Source organism: Eucyclogobius newberryi, unplaced genomic scaffold, assembly GCF_026437365.1.
Source record: "Eucyclogobius newberryi isolate DKJ021-1_F unplaced genomic scaffold, fEucNew1.0.hap1 SCAF_20, whole genome shotgun sequence".
Classification (NCBI taxonomy): domain Eukaryota; kingdom Metazoa; phylum Chordata; class Actinopteri; order Gobiiformes; family Gobiidae; genus Eucyclogobius; species Eucyclogobius newberryi.
This window is the reverse complement of record NW_027315835.1, coordinates 16150708-16168686: the sequence shown is the minus strand read 5'-3', so window position 1 is coordinate 16168686 and position 17979 is coordinate 16150708. Positions and strand designations below refer to the sequence as shown.

Sequence of the window (17979 nt, the reverse complement as noted above, 5' to 3'; positions counted from 1 at the left end):
TGGACGGCATTACCACAGAGCTGTAGCATGTGCACATATAACTCACAGTCATGCCATGTATCGGAGCATCAACGAGGTATAACATTTTTAACTACTTCTCCTCAAAGCATTGCCGTTATCATTCGACTCCGGTTTCAGTGTGTCCATATAAGGTTACATACACATTACCCAAAGTGTGTTGTGCGACTTTCCTCTCGCTGACTTAAATGAAAAACAGCTGATGTGAACGGCACGCAATTTAAAGATGACATCATCGTTCCCAGTCAATCTGACGCTCTCTCGCTCTCTCTCAGCGTGGTGAGGCTTTAAGTCAATTATTATAAAAGACAGATGAAGGGTGTGTATTAGCTGTTAAATTGGACTGGCTCCACAAATACAACATGGATTTGTTTTTCGTTGGGGGAAAATTAAATTGCTCATCAAACTTGCTTTTCAAAGTTTCATGTAAGTGTCGAATTAAGCGTCTTATAACTCATTCATTGTACATAAAACACAAATCAATAGCCAATAATTAAAGGTGCACCAAGCAACTTTTCTGGTAGTAAAATGTACATAGTGAGTCTTAAAAGAGAAAAGTCTGTCTGGTATGCTATGATTTTATTTATTGTTTTTAATCGACTGATAAACGGTGAAAGGTTTCTCCGTACCTCATTGAAGCGTGCAACCAGGTCCTCAACAGCATTCGTGCGCATGGCATTCTGGGTCGGCATGGTGGGCACAGACAGCGTGGCTTTCAGGTTGGGGTGGCGTTTGGTTTGGCACTCGGGACTGCCCAGGTCTCGAGTGAGGAAACAGAGGTAGTCCAAGGGAAACACCTGTGAACGCACACACGTCGCATCAACCGGTTGCTGGACTTTTTTTTTTCAGATTTTGTATTTGATAGTAAAAGTACTAAGTACCCGTTGGTACAGCTGCTGCTCCTGCTCGGTGAGGATGCATGCGATTTCTTCTGGAAACTGCACCAGCAGTCGGAGGTCGGCCAGCTCTTTACTGATGCCACTGACGCTGGGAGGGAGAGCGCTGCTGGTCATGCTGTTGGCCAGTTGCCGTTCTGAAGGGACAAAAATCAAATGAAATGACAATCAACAGATTATTGATTTGTGTCGAACATTTCTAGTCACATTTAAGTTTAATATGTGGTCTTATACTAGTCCTGATAAAGAGCAAACCATTCTAAAACCTTGTATTACTGTCCAACCTGCTCAAATGAGGATCTAGTTTCGATACTTGTTGCACACTTTCTGCACGATGAAAGATGATGAAAGATAGTTGGTGACTTTCAGATTTGAGAATGTGATGATGTCATGCTTCCAGATGGGGGGGACTAAGAGCCAGTTTTCCCCCATTAATTTGCATGAGAGATATCAGAAACAATCTACAAATCCACAAATGTTTTATTTATATTAGCAACTAGGCTCTTGACCCTGCTTCATTACCACAAACATTTTAACTGCCCTCACATAGATTTAAATATTTTACCAGAAAGCCAGCAATATCGGTGTAAAGCTAACTAACCAACCTAACGCTTCTTTGAGGAGACCTGTCAGTGTAATCTCCACCCGCTCTCAAAAATGGTGGTAGATGTTCAAATCAATAAAACCTTGTGTTATCTCTCTCCTTCACAAACCGACGCCTGAAGGAAGTAAAAGGCATTGATCACCTGCCACTTCCACTATTTGGATTCCACTCAGCAGCTCCATTAGTCTGTTTACTCTCACTGTACAAAAGCAAATCACAGCTAACCATTCAAATACATAGATAAGAAAACATAGATTGCCTGATTATATAGGTCTAGACATTTTCGGCTGTCTAAGGCTAATAGAGGGATCATTATCATCATAACGATTTATCATATCAAACGTTTAAAAAAAAAAAAACATTTGTGTGACATTTACACGTAGGTAATACTGTGCTGGACCATTATTTAGACAGTGTTTATCGTGTACAATAGCATGAAGACAAAGAAGTCTAGTGGAAAAATGGACTGGACCCCAGAAATCGGAGCCTGCTCATTGTCAACTGTCATTCCGACTGGATCTGCAGCGCTGTGCCTTTGCCGCTAAGCACACAGACTGCAGCTGGACACGTCTGCAGAGAGACATACATACACTTAAAGGTTGTCCTTGGTAACGCTCGAGACGGGCAGCAGGTCGCTATAGAAACAACAATGGCTGCCCCACAATGAAACTTGCTCATTTACGGGCTTTGATTTGTGGCTTCGCAGCCTCTTAAATGAATTTTGTGGACTTGAATCTATCAGAGTGAAGAAAAACAGTCGGATAAGGCTGAATTAGGTGCAACAAATGTTTGACTGTAAATAGATTAGCTTAGTCCAAGCTCAGCACTGTAAATATGTAGTTATAAAGTATATTTTAAAATATAGAGGGCACCTAAAATTAACACCGAAACGTAAGGAAATGATCTGAATGCTGTTGCTCTCTCTTTCTCATAAAGATAATTAACTTTCTAGGTTAAATTAAAGTATTTGTAGTCATAGATGAATAATTTTAATGTGATTAACTGGTGCCACCAGAATTTTAGTAAAAAGCTGACCCGTTTCTTAAAAAAACAACTGTAATCAATTAAAAAAAGACATATTACGCTTGTGTCTGCTATAGTTCTAATCAGTGACACCCGTAGATCCTTTTTTATATTTTGGACATTTTTAAGTGGCAATATAGATCAAAACAACTCTTTCATTTCGTTTTTTTTTTTTTTTAAGTCAGCTGAATTACGTGAAGTGCAATAGCTACAGGGAGGGGGCAGGGTCAAGCGGGAATGGCGTTTTGAAATCAGAAATACAGCTTACTCAAACATGACCATGAATCACTCCAAAAACAACTTCAAGCGGGTAAATGAGAAGGGAAAACAATCATGGATAAAAAGTTGATTTTGCGTAACATGTCTCCTTTAAATAGATAATAGCCTCCTTTCAATCACTCATCCAAGTAGTACTAGTTTGAGTGTTCCTCTTTGTTCTGCTACAATTGGCCTCTGTAACAAATAGAGGTGGGTGAAATAGAACACTGATTTTCTACAGATATAGAAAATCTTCAAACATCTCCAGTGAGTTGCATTGTAAATGCAGGTCTCCCGTGGTGACCTGGAGTGAACACGCATCAGGGCCTATAGTTCAAGAGCTCTGAATCACTTATATTCATGAGTTCACTGGATTTTATGCTCAATCCCGCTCTCTGCAGGGGTCCGAGAATGGCATATTTGTGTAACGCTGCCTCCTCAAAACACACAGAGCCAACAACCTGAACATCCCTTTTAACAGCTGACTCACATTTACACTCAAAAAGAAAAACAGATTTATTTCCTTTACTAAACCAACTACAATCACTTGAGACAATAACACAAAGTGTAATACTAGTAACTTGTGGATGCTTTTGTCCAGGTTTGACTTGTTCTGGCACAAATTTAGATAAATACTTTAGGATTTAAGTTTATAGGATGTACATTAAAGCGTAGTACAATATAAATCACTTACAATTGTTGCTTTGGTGAGCAAATGCCAAAAAAGTTGAAGTCATAAATATTTACTTCTCACATGATCTCTCTGGGTGGAGTCTGCATGTTCTCCCCGTGTTACCGTGGGTTCTCTGGCTTCCTCCCACCGTCCAAAGACATGCATGTGTTGGGTAAAATTGGCAACTATAAATTGGCCCTGGTGAATAAATGTGAGAGGGAATGATTGTCCGTGTGTCCATGTCTCTGTGGTGACCCGGTGACGAGCTGGCCCCTGTCCTGGGTTTGCCCCGCCTTAGGCCCAAAGTCACTGGGCTAGTCTCCAGTCACCCGCGACCCCTAACGGGAACAAGCGGTAGAAAATGAATGAATATTTAACTTCTTTTGTGGTATAAATCAATAACGATTAGTCGAAGATTAGTCAATTTGCCTTTTATTGTTATATATGTCACAAAACAACTAGAGTAGAAAAACGAATTTTAATGATGTGTGTGTCAAGTGATTTCATAAAGCTGATCCAAATTCACATAATACAGTAGAGGGTTAGTTTAAGTGGATGAAGTATTTCACCATTTTGATCATAGGGTCAAAAAATATGAATAGTCATATGTATTATGATGTTACTTCTCCTGTAGTCGTAACACTGCAATTTGCCAAATGTAAAATGCCACATAACTTTGACCTGTGTTCCTGTGTGAACCATACATTTCCACAGACGGACGGACGGACGGACGGACGGACGGACGGACGGACGGACGGACGGACGGACGGACGGACGGACGGACGGACGGACGGACGGACGGACAGACAGACAGACAGACAGACAGACAGACAGACAGACAGACAGACAGACAGACAGACAGACAGACAGACAGACAGACAGACAGACAGACAGACAGACAGACAGACAGACAGACAGACAGACAGACAGACAGACAGACAGACAGACAGACAGACAGACAGACAGACAGACAGACAGACAGACAGACAGACAGACAGACAGACAGACAGACAGACAGACAGACAGACAGACAGACAGACAGACAGACAGACAGACAGACAGACAGACAGACAGACAGACAGACAGACAGACAGACAGACAGACAGACAGACAGACAGACAGACAGACAGACAGACAGACAGACAGACAGACAGACAGACAGACAGACAGACAGACAGACAGACAGACAGACAGACAGACAGACAGACAGACAGACAGACAGACAGACAGACAGACAGACAGACAGACAGACAGACAGACAGACAGACAGACAGACAGACAGACAGACAGACATGATGACAACAACGTCCTCGGGAGAATGTGGGGCACTTAAACAGGTGCAACACAAATAAACTCATTCAGCACACTGTCTGACTGCAGCCTGATCAGAACGTTCATAGTAAACATCTACAAAATGCTGTGTTGAAACATGTTCCTTTTAACATCGAGTCGACCTGCTACAGTTCTGTCTGGTACATTCACAACTCTCACGTACACAACACTACCCGACACACAACCCAAGTGCACACAAGTGACAGCTGACAGGCAGAATGACATGTCCAGTATCCAACAGAAATACTCCTGGACACAGTGTATGGGCTTATTATAAACTGTCAGACATCCTCACACAATAAACATTGATCCGTCTGACCAGTGACAACCACCAGCTACGTCACCTCTCAATGAAATAAACTCGTTTCTGAGTACACTTCCATCTCTTCACTTGGATGGACAGAGCCAAAAAGAAAATCAAGTATTAAGTATTTGAGAACCTTTGAGTGTCATCCCTGGTATTGCACTCTATTTCTAGTACTGCATTTCATTATTATAATATAGTTTATGTTTTGTTTGTTTTATGTTGCACCATGACGCAAAAGCACATTCCTACTTTGTGTTTACTGACAATGAGCGTTTTCTAATACCGAAGTTGATCTAGACAACTTTAAGTATTACACACATTCAGTGTAACACTTTCAGGATTTGTTCAATTGACTGCCTTCTGTGTATAAGGAATTCTGAACTGTCTTGTTGTCAGGTTTGTGGAATGAAAAGGCCAGAGTGCACCTCACTCCCATCTCCTACCGGGAAGGCTGCTATACAGTTTTGAATTCATCTTCAAATTCTGACATAGAGCCTACAGAAAAGTGCTGACAACACAAAAGAAAAACACATGAGGAAAAGTGGCGTACAGCTCTGTGCAAAAATGTTTGTCTCCTTGAGCCACAAAACCCCTAAATTAGTAAAGAATCACTTAAATACAGTATAGCGCTTTTTAGAGTTAGTTTGAATACATTTTGAACTTGAAAAAGTTAAAACATGTGAAATAACACAAAACAAAAAAGATAGACAAGCATCATTAGGATCAATATAAAATGTTTAAATTTAAAGTTAAATTCACAGCCTACAAAGGCAGTACTGTATGAAAGCAGTAGACACAACTCACATGGATTACTCACTGATCAGCTTTAAGTCCGTTCGGTGCTTCATGGTCCCACAACACTACAGTGGTCCGCATTAGAGGCGCCTTTTCAAACGGCTCCTCTCTCACTCTCTCTCTCGCTCTCTTCCCTCATCTCTCAGCGGCTTCTGCTCCGCTGGTCGAGGTTGGCCGCTTTGGTTCTCGTCCTGATTGAGCTCAGATTACTGCTCGCTCGCCCTCCACCTCCGAGGCCCTCCCTCTCTTCACGGACTCCAGAGAGACGGTTCACAGCCGTGCACTACAGGCAGAGCGGAGCGGCCGGCCCACTGCAGCGCCACTCACACACTCACCGCAAATACTGGACGCACACTGGGCGCACACTGGACGCACACTGGGCGCACACTGGGCGCACACTGGGCGCACACTGGGCGCACACTGGGCGCACACTGGGCGCACACTGGACGCACACTGGACGCACACTGGACGCACACTGGACGCACACTGGACGCACACATGCAGTTAAGGGAAACGCGGGTTAAGATCAATGGGTCTGAATACAGGATTAGAAATAGTGACCAATGTAACAATCCACAGCCACCCACGCTTGAACCTGGGCAATGAAATACTACAGGCAACACGAAGGTTATTGTTAAATCATTTTATATTTATGGAATTCTAGGAAGTAACACTTTAATTAGGGCACACTTATTAACATGTAATTACCCTAACACCAACTCTCACACAGCATTCACACAAATGTGGGTGAAGTGTCTTGCCTAAGTACACGACGAGTCTCTACTACAGCCACTACTGCCCCACACAATGGAAACTGCTGTGCACTGTCTGCATCTAATAATAATGTATTTGATGTCTCGTCAACCTAAAAGAGTGAGTTTTCACTTCATAGTCTGGAAAAGCAGTTTGAAGCCGTGCACAAGCCAAAAATGAATGCATACGAATATCTACAATATGCTAGAGGATTTGTGAGCGCGAGGAACGGACGAGTTACAGATTTAAAAACCTACTTCTGCTTTTGCCAAGTGAAAATCAGATGCCTCAGCTTGAATAAACTCCATACTCCATATTAGTGTGATGGTAGGCAATGATAGTAAATTAATTTTGATCCTAACAGCCTTTAGGCAATAAGGGCGTTGTTAAGGCTTAGTAATATAGTTTTTACTCATTCACACTTATTAATATACAAAGATGTCTTGAAATCACTTAAGTGAATAAGTAGTAATTTGGAGTTAGAAAAGTGTTTAATCAGCCGCAGAATAAGGTTATGCAGAATAAAACGGTAAGAGCTGAAGAAACCCTCAATTAGCATTGAATTAGCCACTTACACATATGCAAATTAGCAGCTAGTTAGATGTTAATAAGTGAACCCTAAAATAAAGTGTTACCAAAATGTCACAGTCCCATTGAGGAAATTACAAACCTTTTAATCTGAATCTTGAATCTGGCACACACCCAAAAAAGGGGCAGGTAAACCATGTATAGCAGTATTTGATTACTCACCACCTTTACAACAACAACAATAACAAAAACAAACTATTTATATGCCCATATCTTATGCAATACTTACGCAGCGCTAAAAAAAATAAAAGTAAAGATTATGTGCAACAGCCTTATGTCACGCAACCTCATTCTGAAGTCCCATTATTCAGACCTATTCTCCTGCCTCTTGTGCCACAGATTTTCAATGGCAAATCAAAGCTCCTCTTGACCTACCTCGACACAATTGCTGCGGTCAAAGCACACTTAATCTAGCACATCAACAAAACACATTACACACACCCAAATGTGTACCATCCCGACAGGTGCATTGAACGTACAGGGAGACGACTTTAAAGGCGTTTTGAACCCTTCACCCCAGGCCTTTCTATAGAAGTCACTCAAAAGTAAACCCCCCCGGCATAAAGTGGAAGAAACCTTTTGAATTCCAGCTGAAGACCACCTCAGCAGTCAAAGCAGTGTCTGTGGCCCCAGCACAGTTACATGCGTCATGTCCACTTACGCCAAGGATGTCGTCCATAATACACACACTATACAGTGTAAACATGTGAGGGCAACATGCATTTGTAACTATGATGCTTGATCATTTAGTATGGCACAGTCACTTTTTATAACATACAAATGTATTTTTGAGTTAATGCGTGTGAAATTGTAAATATGTTGAATTTTAGCTTTTACATAGGATTTTAAAGACCAAGATTACAGTGTTTCACAGAGATTTCTGCCCAGATTCTGGTGGGACAGGACATTCTTATTTCAATAATTTAGATCAAATGTTTGCAGTATGATGTAACTTAATGCCTTAATTTAATCCTTAAGCGATCCTTTTTAAACAGTCAAGCTCCTTTGTAATAATAGAAGTATCAAAACATAACAAAATATTGTTCAACTCCCTCGGGGGAGAATTTGACAGAGAGCGCCATGTTTTACTTTTCAAATAAAACTAAAGAACAAAATGTATATGCGGATATTCAAAGGATTTACATCTGAAAGAGCAGTTAGAGTTAGACGAAGGGCACTGATTCTGATTCTGATTCTGACTGTGAGTGTGAGTACTTGTAATGAAATCCTATTCTTGCTGAGACTTCAGTGCAGCCATCTGAGCTCGTGCCTGGCTCTAGTTGGTTTCCTGTAACACTCAAGAGTACAGCGTCATGAACAAGATATGTACGACCTGTCCTGTACAATTTTTTACTTGTAATTTGTTCATACAAATTTGTAGATCTATAAATAGGTACACATCTTAACCTTAATCAGCTTTGGTTGAATATTTCAAGAGACTTCTTCCCTCAACTGACCTAGTAACCAGAGGATTTCTCAGAATATTTGTTTCACAAACTCTTGAGAATCCATCTGGTCAGACTCGCGCTGTTTGGTTTGAGCCGCTGTGAGCCACTATGTGCTACTGTGAGCCGCTTTGAGCCGATGCGAGCCACCTTGAGCCGCTGTGAGCCGCCGAGAGCCGCCATGAGCCTGACCAATCACAGCGCCGCTTTGAGGTTTGGGCAGAAGTGAAAAGGACGGACCTAAACACACATGGTGATGCCGACAGAGATACTTTGGCCTATTTTAACAGATTTACAGTACTATTACTATTTTGTTTTTTTAAACATGCACATTGAAGCGCTTTGTGTATTTGAGGAGAATCTGTGCTTTTCTCTGACTGGATTTAACAATATTTTGATTTCTCGCCTTGCTCCGCTGTTGTGGTGACTAATCAGATTCCAATATTCGCCACAACGTTACGTCTTTTCCCGACTGCTTTGGGTGAGAGCTTGTCCAGAGTGATATTGTGTAGAGCTGCATTCAGAGTGATTCACATATCAATCTGCAGAGCCAGCTTACCCCTCAACATTGGTCAGAGATAAGATGACTTGATGAGTTACATTGTAGATGCATGGCTTGGGGTAGACAACTAGACAACTTAGCCTTAATGAATATGTAAAATGATTTGAAAGTGAACCAACCAAATCTTCACTGATGATTTTCAATGCTACACTTTGAATGCAATAAGAAATGTTTGATGATGGTGTTCCGGGGTGGTTTTAAAATCTTGTTTGAAGTGCATATGAGCTCCTTTCAGATGATAAAAAAGAAGTGTCTGTGATGCACCACTTGAGCCGAGCGAGTGTCCAGCTCTGAAAGACCAAGATGAAGTGGACGACAAGAAGAGGAAATAAACAGATAAAGAAAAAAGAAAAGGGCAACCACTGGATCAAGTCCAGACCAAACGCGGCCGAGGAGCAGGATCCATGTGGGAAAACAACAGAGGATGCAAGTCACAGGGGAATACTGAGAATCTTCAGCCCCGTCTGTGCCATTACACCCAAACGTTTGTATCAGCAGTGGAAAAACCAAGATGGTAATTACAGAAAACCCTTTTCCCGAAAAACAAACCTAATATAAATATCTTCTTTTCTTTTTTTTTATTGTTTATGTCAGCATGCCATCCCTAGTCAACATTTTTAATGTTTGTTCAATTGATAATAGTGTGACATTTTAAGAGAAATATCGGTAAAGGTTATGGAAGAAATTACTAGTGTAAATTGTTGAATATTCTGGATTTCTTTACACAAATAATATTCTTACCAGTAAAATGGGGTTTAAAGCCTTAAAATCTAGTCATGATTGAGGAGAAATCTTTTCCCATTGAGCGATATAACAGCTTTGTGAGTCATACATATTCTATCATAGTGTGTACGGAACTAAGACATTTCCATTTCTCTATATTTCAATAGAATGAATTTAGAAAAGAATAGAGTAGAATAAAATGAAATAGCATTGATCAGAACATTATTTGTCAAGATAAAACTAAAATCTTTTTTCAACACAGCTTATTCAGGGAAACATCACCCAGTGTGATTGGCTCAACTATCACGATTACCTATCATAACAATGGTGAACTAAACCTAGATTGAAGTGAATTGTTTTTGATCAGTTGGTGGTGAACGCTGTCTTAGTTCCTTGTGCAGGTGCTCCAGTCTGTTTACCTTTCAGCACAGTGTGGCAGTTGGCGTTCTGTGGACTGGGCGCGGGCAGAGGCAGAGAAGAGCGGGCGCCGAGAGCTGCCGTGGCCTCAAGAACAGCTCCGGACAATAGGGAACACACGCATGTACGCACGCTACAGGCACGATACAACCTGGACAAGAACAGTCACATTAGAAATAGAAAAGTCAAAGTCAAACAAATCATGCCCAACATCATCCCTGGTTTTCAATTATAATCTATTTATGTGGGTAGAGATGGTCTGATATGGATTTTTTGAGCCAATACCTTTATTCAATATTTGTCTTGCTGTTGTCTCGCTGTTGTCTCTGATAACCAAGATTTACTGATATTGAGATTTTATAATCCATAGCAAAGTTATAGTAAAGTTCACAAATTAACTTTATGCTTCAGAAAAATTACAGTTAACGTAAATGTATTTTGTTTAAAAAAAAAAAAAGACAAATCTGATGCTTTGAGAACAAAGACTGGGCCAATGCAGAAAAATATAAGTGTTGGCAACATTTTCTAAATCGCCATTATCACAGATAATCAACAGATCATTCCTAAAGGTGATAATGATAACCCAAGACAAACAAAAAATTGGCGCGTCTAGTCTAGTGCAGTATGTGCGTTTGTTTTCCCTTGGACAACACTGTATCTTAGCACTGAAGCACAATCACATTTTGTTCACGGATAATAATGGCAATAAAGCTTTTTTTAATTCTGATTCTGGAAATGACTCCAGGCTTACGGGATCTCAACAAAACACAAACACACACCAAAAAAAAAAAAAAAAAAGACAATTTGATTATTTAAATAAATGTTAAATGTGACACATGTGTACGTGTAGATTACAGTCCAACCTGGCTGGACGAGACACAGGCCCGGAGCTCAGAGACACTGGGAGATGACTGGGAGCGCCGCGGTCCCTGAGGCGCTCATGTCCAGGGCACAACAGCAGCTTTTGGGTCGGATGAGTCAGGTAAGGCTGCCCTCTGCCCGGGACGACGCCACACACCTGTGACAACAAAATACAGACTATAGAAACAATATGTTCATGTCTTCTTTCACAAGGGTCCCATCATTTGAAGCTGGAGATACTTGCTTTCTGTTAAAAGGATAAAAACACAATGACTTTCATATAACCTGTTATCTAGATGTTACTTTTGTCTCTGTAATGGTTGTTCTAAGAAGTATCATCGTTAACAGCTTTCCAACTGTGAAAGGAAGACACGTATCAAACTCGGAGGTGAGTGAAGGCCACTGATAACAGAGGAACATTGTCAAAAACTGTGAGAGTTTAAGTACAAGTTATACCGTTTACATTTTTAGTTTTATACTTTTTGCAGTGAACTCTCGGGGTTTCTAAGATCCACTAAGTAATTATAGACTGAAAGTAATGTATGTTAAAGAGGAAAATCTGATTAAAATGAATGGACATTGGCAATATTACTTGCTGACTGGAAGGTTGCCGGTGGCTCATCAGTCTAATTAATGTTTCCGGCTAAGAAAACGACGTATGTGTGCTGGAAGTGGATGGTATGTGCATGTAGTGTGCGGGCTCTGTGGTAATGTAATGCCTTATAGTGAGGGAGGGATGGGTTTCCTGAGCGGGGTGTTGCCTAACTGTTGTCAGATCTGGGACGTCCCGAGGGAGAGTGGACATACCAGGCTGCATGATTAGAGGAGCCAGAGTAAGAATCAAAATAAACATAACAGACAGCACACTTTTTCTCAAATAAAAAGCATTTTTTCTCTGCCACGAGATATTTGAAGTGCGTATGACAGGTTTTACTAATTTTTGTCAAATACACACTTTAGTTTTACTATTTTGGTGAAGTTTATGATTTGACTTCCTGGTTGCCCATGAGGAGCCGATGTGACATGTAAACAAGGACCAAAACTTGACTTACTTACGAAAAATGTATTTAATTTAATTTAATGTTTTGTTCCAATTGTCCTCAGAGGTCAGATTTTCCGAGTTCCCACATGGAAATTCCGACTGGAACGATCTCCATCCATCCATCCATTTTCTACCGCTTGTTCCCTTTTTGGGGTCGCGGGTGACTGGAGCCTATCCCAGTGACTTCGGGCCTCATATCTCGGAATTCCTACTTTCGGCCAACCTTTCAGAACCCCGCGTTTATCAGAGTTAGACGAGCCAACATGACTGCGCAATGTGTTTGGATAAAGGTTTACATCCGGCATATTGATATTACGTTGTTATTTTCCCTTTAGTGTCTTTCTACAGAGCACCTCTCTGAAGCTGCTCCCGCTGAGCCTCTGCAGTTACAAATGCATTGTTGTGCTAATGTTGCTAATGTCAACACCGAGCTGATGACAACAAAAGCAAAACATTTACATACAAATGATGATTTCGTTAAGAAGGTTTCTTTTTCTTTCTAAATGTGTGTTTGCTATTGTGTGCCATCCCAAAATACAATGGCTATAGTCTATTACATAAGACTTGACAGAGGCCAGGAGGTTTCTCTGTCATAGTTTGCACACGCGACGAGGTCAAGAGGGCGACTTATGAATCCAAAAAAGCTGTGAGTAATAGAAAGTACAAAGGGAGCTGTGCGGGGAATGTGGCCCTGCTTTTGATGGACACAGAGCAGCTGCCCGCTCTCACACGGACAACTAACTAGGGCTATACAACTTTACATGATTAATACTATAGGTCAATGGTGTCTTAGTCCACCCAATCTTCCATTATTCGACATTATTTCATTGAGATTTGAAGGATGAAGTATGTTAGCTGAGGTTTTGAGAGTGACTGCACAGATTATTCAGCCTTTTCACGTACAAAGATGCTGTTTACTTTACCAAATTTCAATATAGTTCATAAAGGCATCTTACGACGAAAACAATATAATTACTCCTGCTGTGTTTTGTGACGATCGACACGTTTCCACGACAACCAGACAGAACGGTATTATATATCTTATATCCTTAACATCACATTAATGGGGAATTGTTGATCTTTGGAACAATAGGCAGCACCTGTTTGTGCCAGGCAGCTGCTATACTGTACTTTGTATGTGATGCGAGAGAAAAGCATTTGTTGCATTCATTTTACTGGTGGGTTTAATAAACACAGACAATTTACACAGACAGGAGTACACTTTAGTGCCGTTTTTGATTTTGTGTATTCAGGCATAACATTGTCAAAAGATCAGCTCTCATTGTACACCTGTTGTGTGTGGAATATTGTTGGCAGTAATTTATCATCTTGTATTTCAAAGTAGGTTTTAAAAGCATGAAAAATGTAAATATTTTCATTATTATATAACTTGGTTTGATCCCCAAAAGTGCAGCAAAAAACTAAGCCCTGGGCTGTTATAAACAGAATGTACCAGTAATTCAAGAACTTAAAACTGTCACTTAAGAACTTAAGGCTGGTTCTGAAAGAAAGAAAAGTGTGAGAAGACATATCGTTTTGTTTGTGGAGAAGAATTTTCAGCAGGTGGTCTCAATGTCTTCGGTACCATATGGCAAGGAGTAGAATAGCGATGACATTTGTGTATGAGCTCACTATCAGGTAATAGTCGACAGTACTGAGTCATACAACTCTCTGGTAGTTACAGTAACAGCTCTTCCAATTAGACACTTTGAGGAACTCCAAGTATGCAAGTCGGATGTGTCCAATTAAGCTCGAGACAAGAGATCCTGTTACATACAATACTAATGACTTCAGGGTAGAAATAGAACGTCATTAAAACATAGTATCATTTATGGAAATCAAAAGTGTCTAATGTGTTGAACTGAATGTCTCAAATTACTATCATAATCTGAAGTGGGTCTTGTTGAGTCATGAAGGGTAATTAAAGACTCCATTTGAGCAGCAGTTGTTGTAGATTCAGTTTTGCTTTGTTTTTTCATTATTTTTTTTACTCAGATTAACTGTCAAAAGTCTTCTAACATCTTCTACTATCATCTTCTATATAATCTATATACTTCCTAATTTAAACAACCCAGATGAAGAAGTACTCAATAGACAGTCAATTGACAGGTATACCAAGCAATAACAGATACTTGGTATTTTGCCCTTTGAAAAAAAAAGATTTCCCCCCCCCCAAAAAATAGCTTCAAAAAGTGCTGCCATTCTCAACCCCAAATATGTGATAGTTTCCAGTTGAGAGGACTTTAAGCAGAGTAATATGGCAAGTTTGTAAATATAATCCCAAGCAAATAATAAGACATAATTTGTGGATTTTCAGTTTGCATTTTTAAATTTTTTTTGGCCCGTAGGACATGCAGTCAATCATTGAAATCGGGATTCGAACTCACGGCACATGGAGCTTATTATCAAAAATAATAACATAAAATCTCCCATAAAGAGCCCCATAGAGCTACATGGGCCCCTGCCTTTCATTTTAAATTATGACTTCAAAGTCTAGACCGTGAACACAACCTATTATGTCTGGCTGGCTGACAATGACCACGAGTAGACAAATACTTTAACTCAATGACACTAAACTGCAGTATTTTTTATTTTTTTTATTTTTAAGTTTCAAAATTATCATCATATATTGTGTAACTGCAAATATAATTGCATAATTCATTTACAGTACACTTTCCATGCAGAATGGAGAAGCTCTCATTCATATATGTCATCAGTATTAATTGAAGACTTAATAGTTATTTGGATTGAGCTTTGAGTGATTATGAATGCGTTTGTCATTGAGGACCATTAGTGACCTGTTGGGTAATTTCTCTGCCTGGCAACAGTCATTCTGGGAAAGGCTTAGCGCGGAGGGGCTGTGCACACATCTCCTGAACTTTGAGCTGGTATGCAATATATACACTGGGACACACTAGGCTGGAACTGCCATATGAAAACACAGTTAAGCCTAGAGCATCTTGGGTATCAGACAAATACTTTATGAACATGTGCACTGCAACTCAGGCTGCAAGACACAGCACAATTTGAATGGTCGCAAATCGCAACAAATGTTCATGTTTAACACAATTTCCATAATATCCAGTCTTGTCATGTATACAACCTGCTAATTTAGATCTCTACAAACAGGTTCTGAAATGTGGTATTCTTGAATTGTTTAGCAGGGTATACCTCCGTCTTCTCTCAAATGTCAATGTCCCTGGCCAGGTTTAAAATGTCAAAACTTTGAGCTGAATATATATCAAAATCTATAATACTGTGAATGTTGTTTTGAACAATTTGAATATGAGTTTCTAGTAAAAAAAAAAAAAAAAATGCAACAAAAAAGGGCAGATTAAAATGAAAAAGGTTGAGTTAAAGGCGCAATGGACGATTTTTCGGCGATTTGAGAACGCAGGTGGAAGTGCCCTCCCCGTACGGACTGATACAACACACACGTGCGTTTGTTTATTAGCGCGACGGATCGCATCGCACGTCTTTGTCTCCTGTAGATTTACGTCCACTTCTGCGTCAGCTGAATTGACCCAATTTCATCTGACTACTGCATGCTCCAAAAATATAAGTGATATTTATTTTTATTTAATATCACCACCCCTACAATAAGGCCCTTCATAATCATTGAACCCTAGTATCAAGCCTCTTCAGAAACACTAAGCCCCTTTACTTTGATGCCCCTAACCCACCGCAGACCCGCCGCAGACCCGCCGCAGACCCGCCGCAGACCCGCCGCAGACACGCCGCAGACACGCCGCAGACACGCCGCAGACACGCCGCAGACCCATCACATACTCCAGCCATCGCACCATCTCCATCAAGTCTCATTCACTCGGTCACACACATAAAAGGCAATGATGGGATTTGGAAATGCAACATGACGGAATGGAAAAGTTCTTCAAAAGGTTAGAGGTGCACAATGCAAGTTTTCTGGTGAAGGGTCGGCTATAAATGCTCGTCGCCGTGCAGATTTTAAAAGTATCTATCTTGTTATGTTTTAGCCTCTCTGAGATTGTATGAATGCAAGATAGATATGCTGATTCAGCATGTCAAAATGGTGCAAAATCCTCACCTCCATCCAACACAAATAATATAAAATCATGAAAATAAACAACAAAAAAGCTTTTTATTCAGTAAGAACCAACTAAATCTTAACCTAAGCTGCAGTTGTTGTTGTGGTGGTGGAAAAGTACTGACATTTTGGGATTCTGAAACGCATAAGTTTGCAGCGATATCTACTTTTAGCCGGCTCACGGAGGTTGGGGGTTAGACGAGGTTAATGTCTACAGAGATGTGTTATTCTGGTCTGGGGCAGAGCTGGGGTCACACGCACACGTCAGCTCTGACCCCTCTTTCACTGAGCGAGCTGCACCGGCCGGACGGTTCGGCAGAGACTGTTGTGCTTTGACATCACGTGACGGTCGAGTCGCAAAGGAAAAATAGGGAAATTATGAAACCGTTAAAGAATATCTGGGATGTAGTCTGCGCTGATTCTGTAGTCACAATTGAAGCTGGATTTCTGGGATCTTTCTCATAATTGGCTTGAGAACTAAAACAGAAACAGTTTTAACGCAAGTATAATCAATATTTGATTGTAACACATTTACTTCATACCTGAGGACACAGATAAATAATCACAAATTCCACATACTCTGCCTTTATAAAAAGGGACTATAACAAAGCATTCAGTTGTCAATTTTGAAAAATGCTAAATAGATTTTTTGGTGCAGAAATCAAAGCTTAATACACATCATATTCACAAATCAAAACCGCTTAATAACATAAGAATAGTGTTGTGTTTCCGTCATTCAGAAAGCATTTAAGTTGTTAGTTTAGAGGAGACGGTGTGTAAACTTAAGTGCGCACCAGGCACAACAAATGTGACAAAGGAGAATAAATCTTCTGTCTATTTGAAAGAGATTCACTGTCGGTATGTTCTGCATCTCTGGCATCTCAGGCTAAAAAACAGCAGCCCGGACAGTACTTGGCTGGCATAAATAACACGGTAAAAGAGCCAACGGTTATAATCACTGCTCAATGTTTGCCATACATTTTGTTCAGACTTTGGTGGCACAAATATTTCTATTATAATTTTCCCTCATATAATTTGTGACGAGATGTAATTTTGCTGTATTGTCCGGGTTTCTAGACTATTTCTAGACATTTGGACTATGGGGCCCACTGTAGGCCCCCCTGTTGGGAAACACTGCCTGGTCTTCCACACTTTAGTTTGAACCCGTCTCCATCTTCACAGCACAATGTTTACTTTGGACACAACGATGTCGAGGCAGCAATGAAACAGTCCAGAAACATCCCCAGCTTAGTTGTGTGTAAAGGGGCAGGTAAACAGTGTTTAGCGAGTATCATCAGCTATAATGAAAACATATTTTAAAAAGACTGCAAAAGAGTAAAAATAAAAAGGAGCAGTCAATTGTAATGTAATCTTCCAAAAAAAAATGTATGAAGTGATATTTCTGCACTTCTGTGGTATAATTTGAAGAATTGTGTGTGATATTTGAACCTAAACCAAGACATTTTCTGGCATGTTTTTTGTCATCGAGCTAAGAATATTGAAAAGATAATTGAATTCTATTTTGCGCCTGTCACTTAATCAGGGCCAACATAATGTCACGAGGATCAGATCACGATTAGATTTCTTATAGTCCAAATGCACAGCCCTATTTTAGA

General features: G+C 40.3%; 1 protein-coding gene across 6 annotated transcripts in view; it reads right to left on the bottom strand.

Annotated features, from left to right (window-relative positions):
* plce1 (phospholipase C, epsilon 1) overlaps positions 1-17979 on the bottom strand; it is a 59849-nt gene that overhangs the window by 18712 nt on the left and 23158 nt on the right. For 4 of the 6 annotated variants that reach the window (XM_072456245.1, XM_072456243.1, XM_072456244.1 and 1 more), the window contains exons 4-7: positions 11258-11412; positions 10397-10545; positions 900-1051; positions 648-815 (exon numbers count right to left, since the gene is read on the bottom strand). In XM_072456245.1, coding sequence (XP_072312346.1) covers positions 648-815; positions 900-1051; positions 10397-10545; positions 11258-11412 — 624 coding nt within the window. Of the gene's footprint in view, positions 1-647; positions 816-899; positions 1052-5915; positions 6132-10396; positions 10546-11257; positions 11413-17979 lie in introns of those variants that run through there. The other 2 variants (XM_072456248.1, XM_072456247.1) reach the window with 2 other exon arrangements.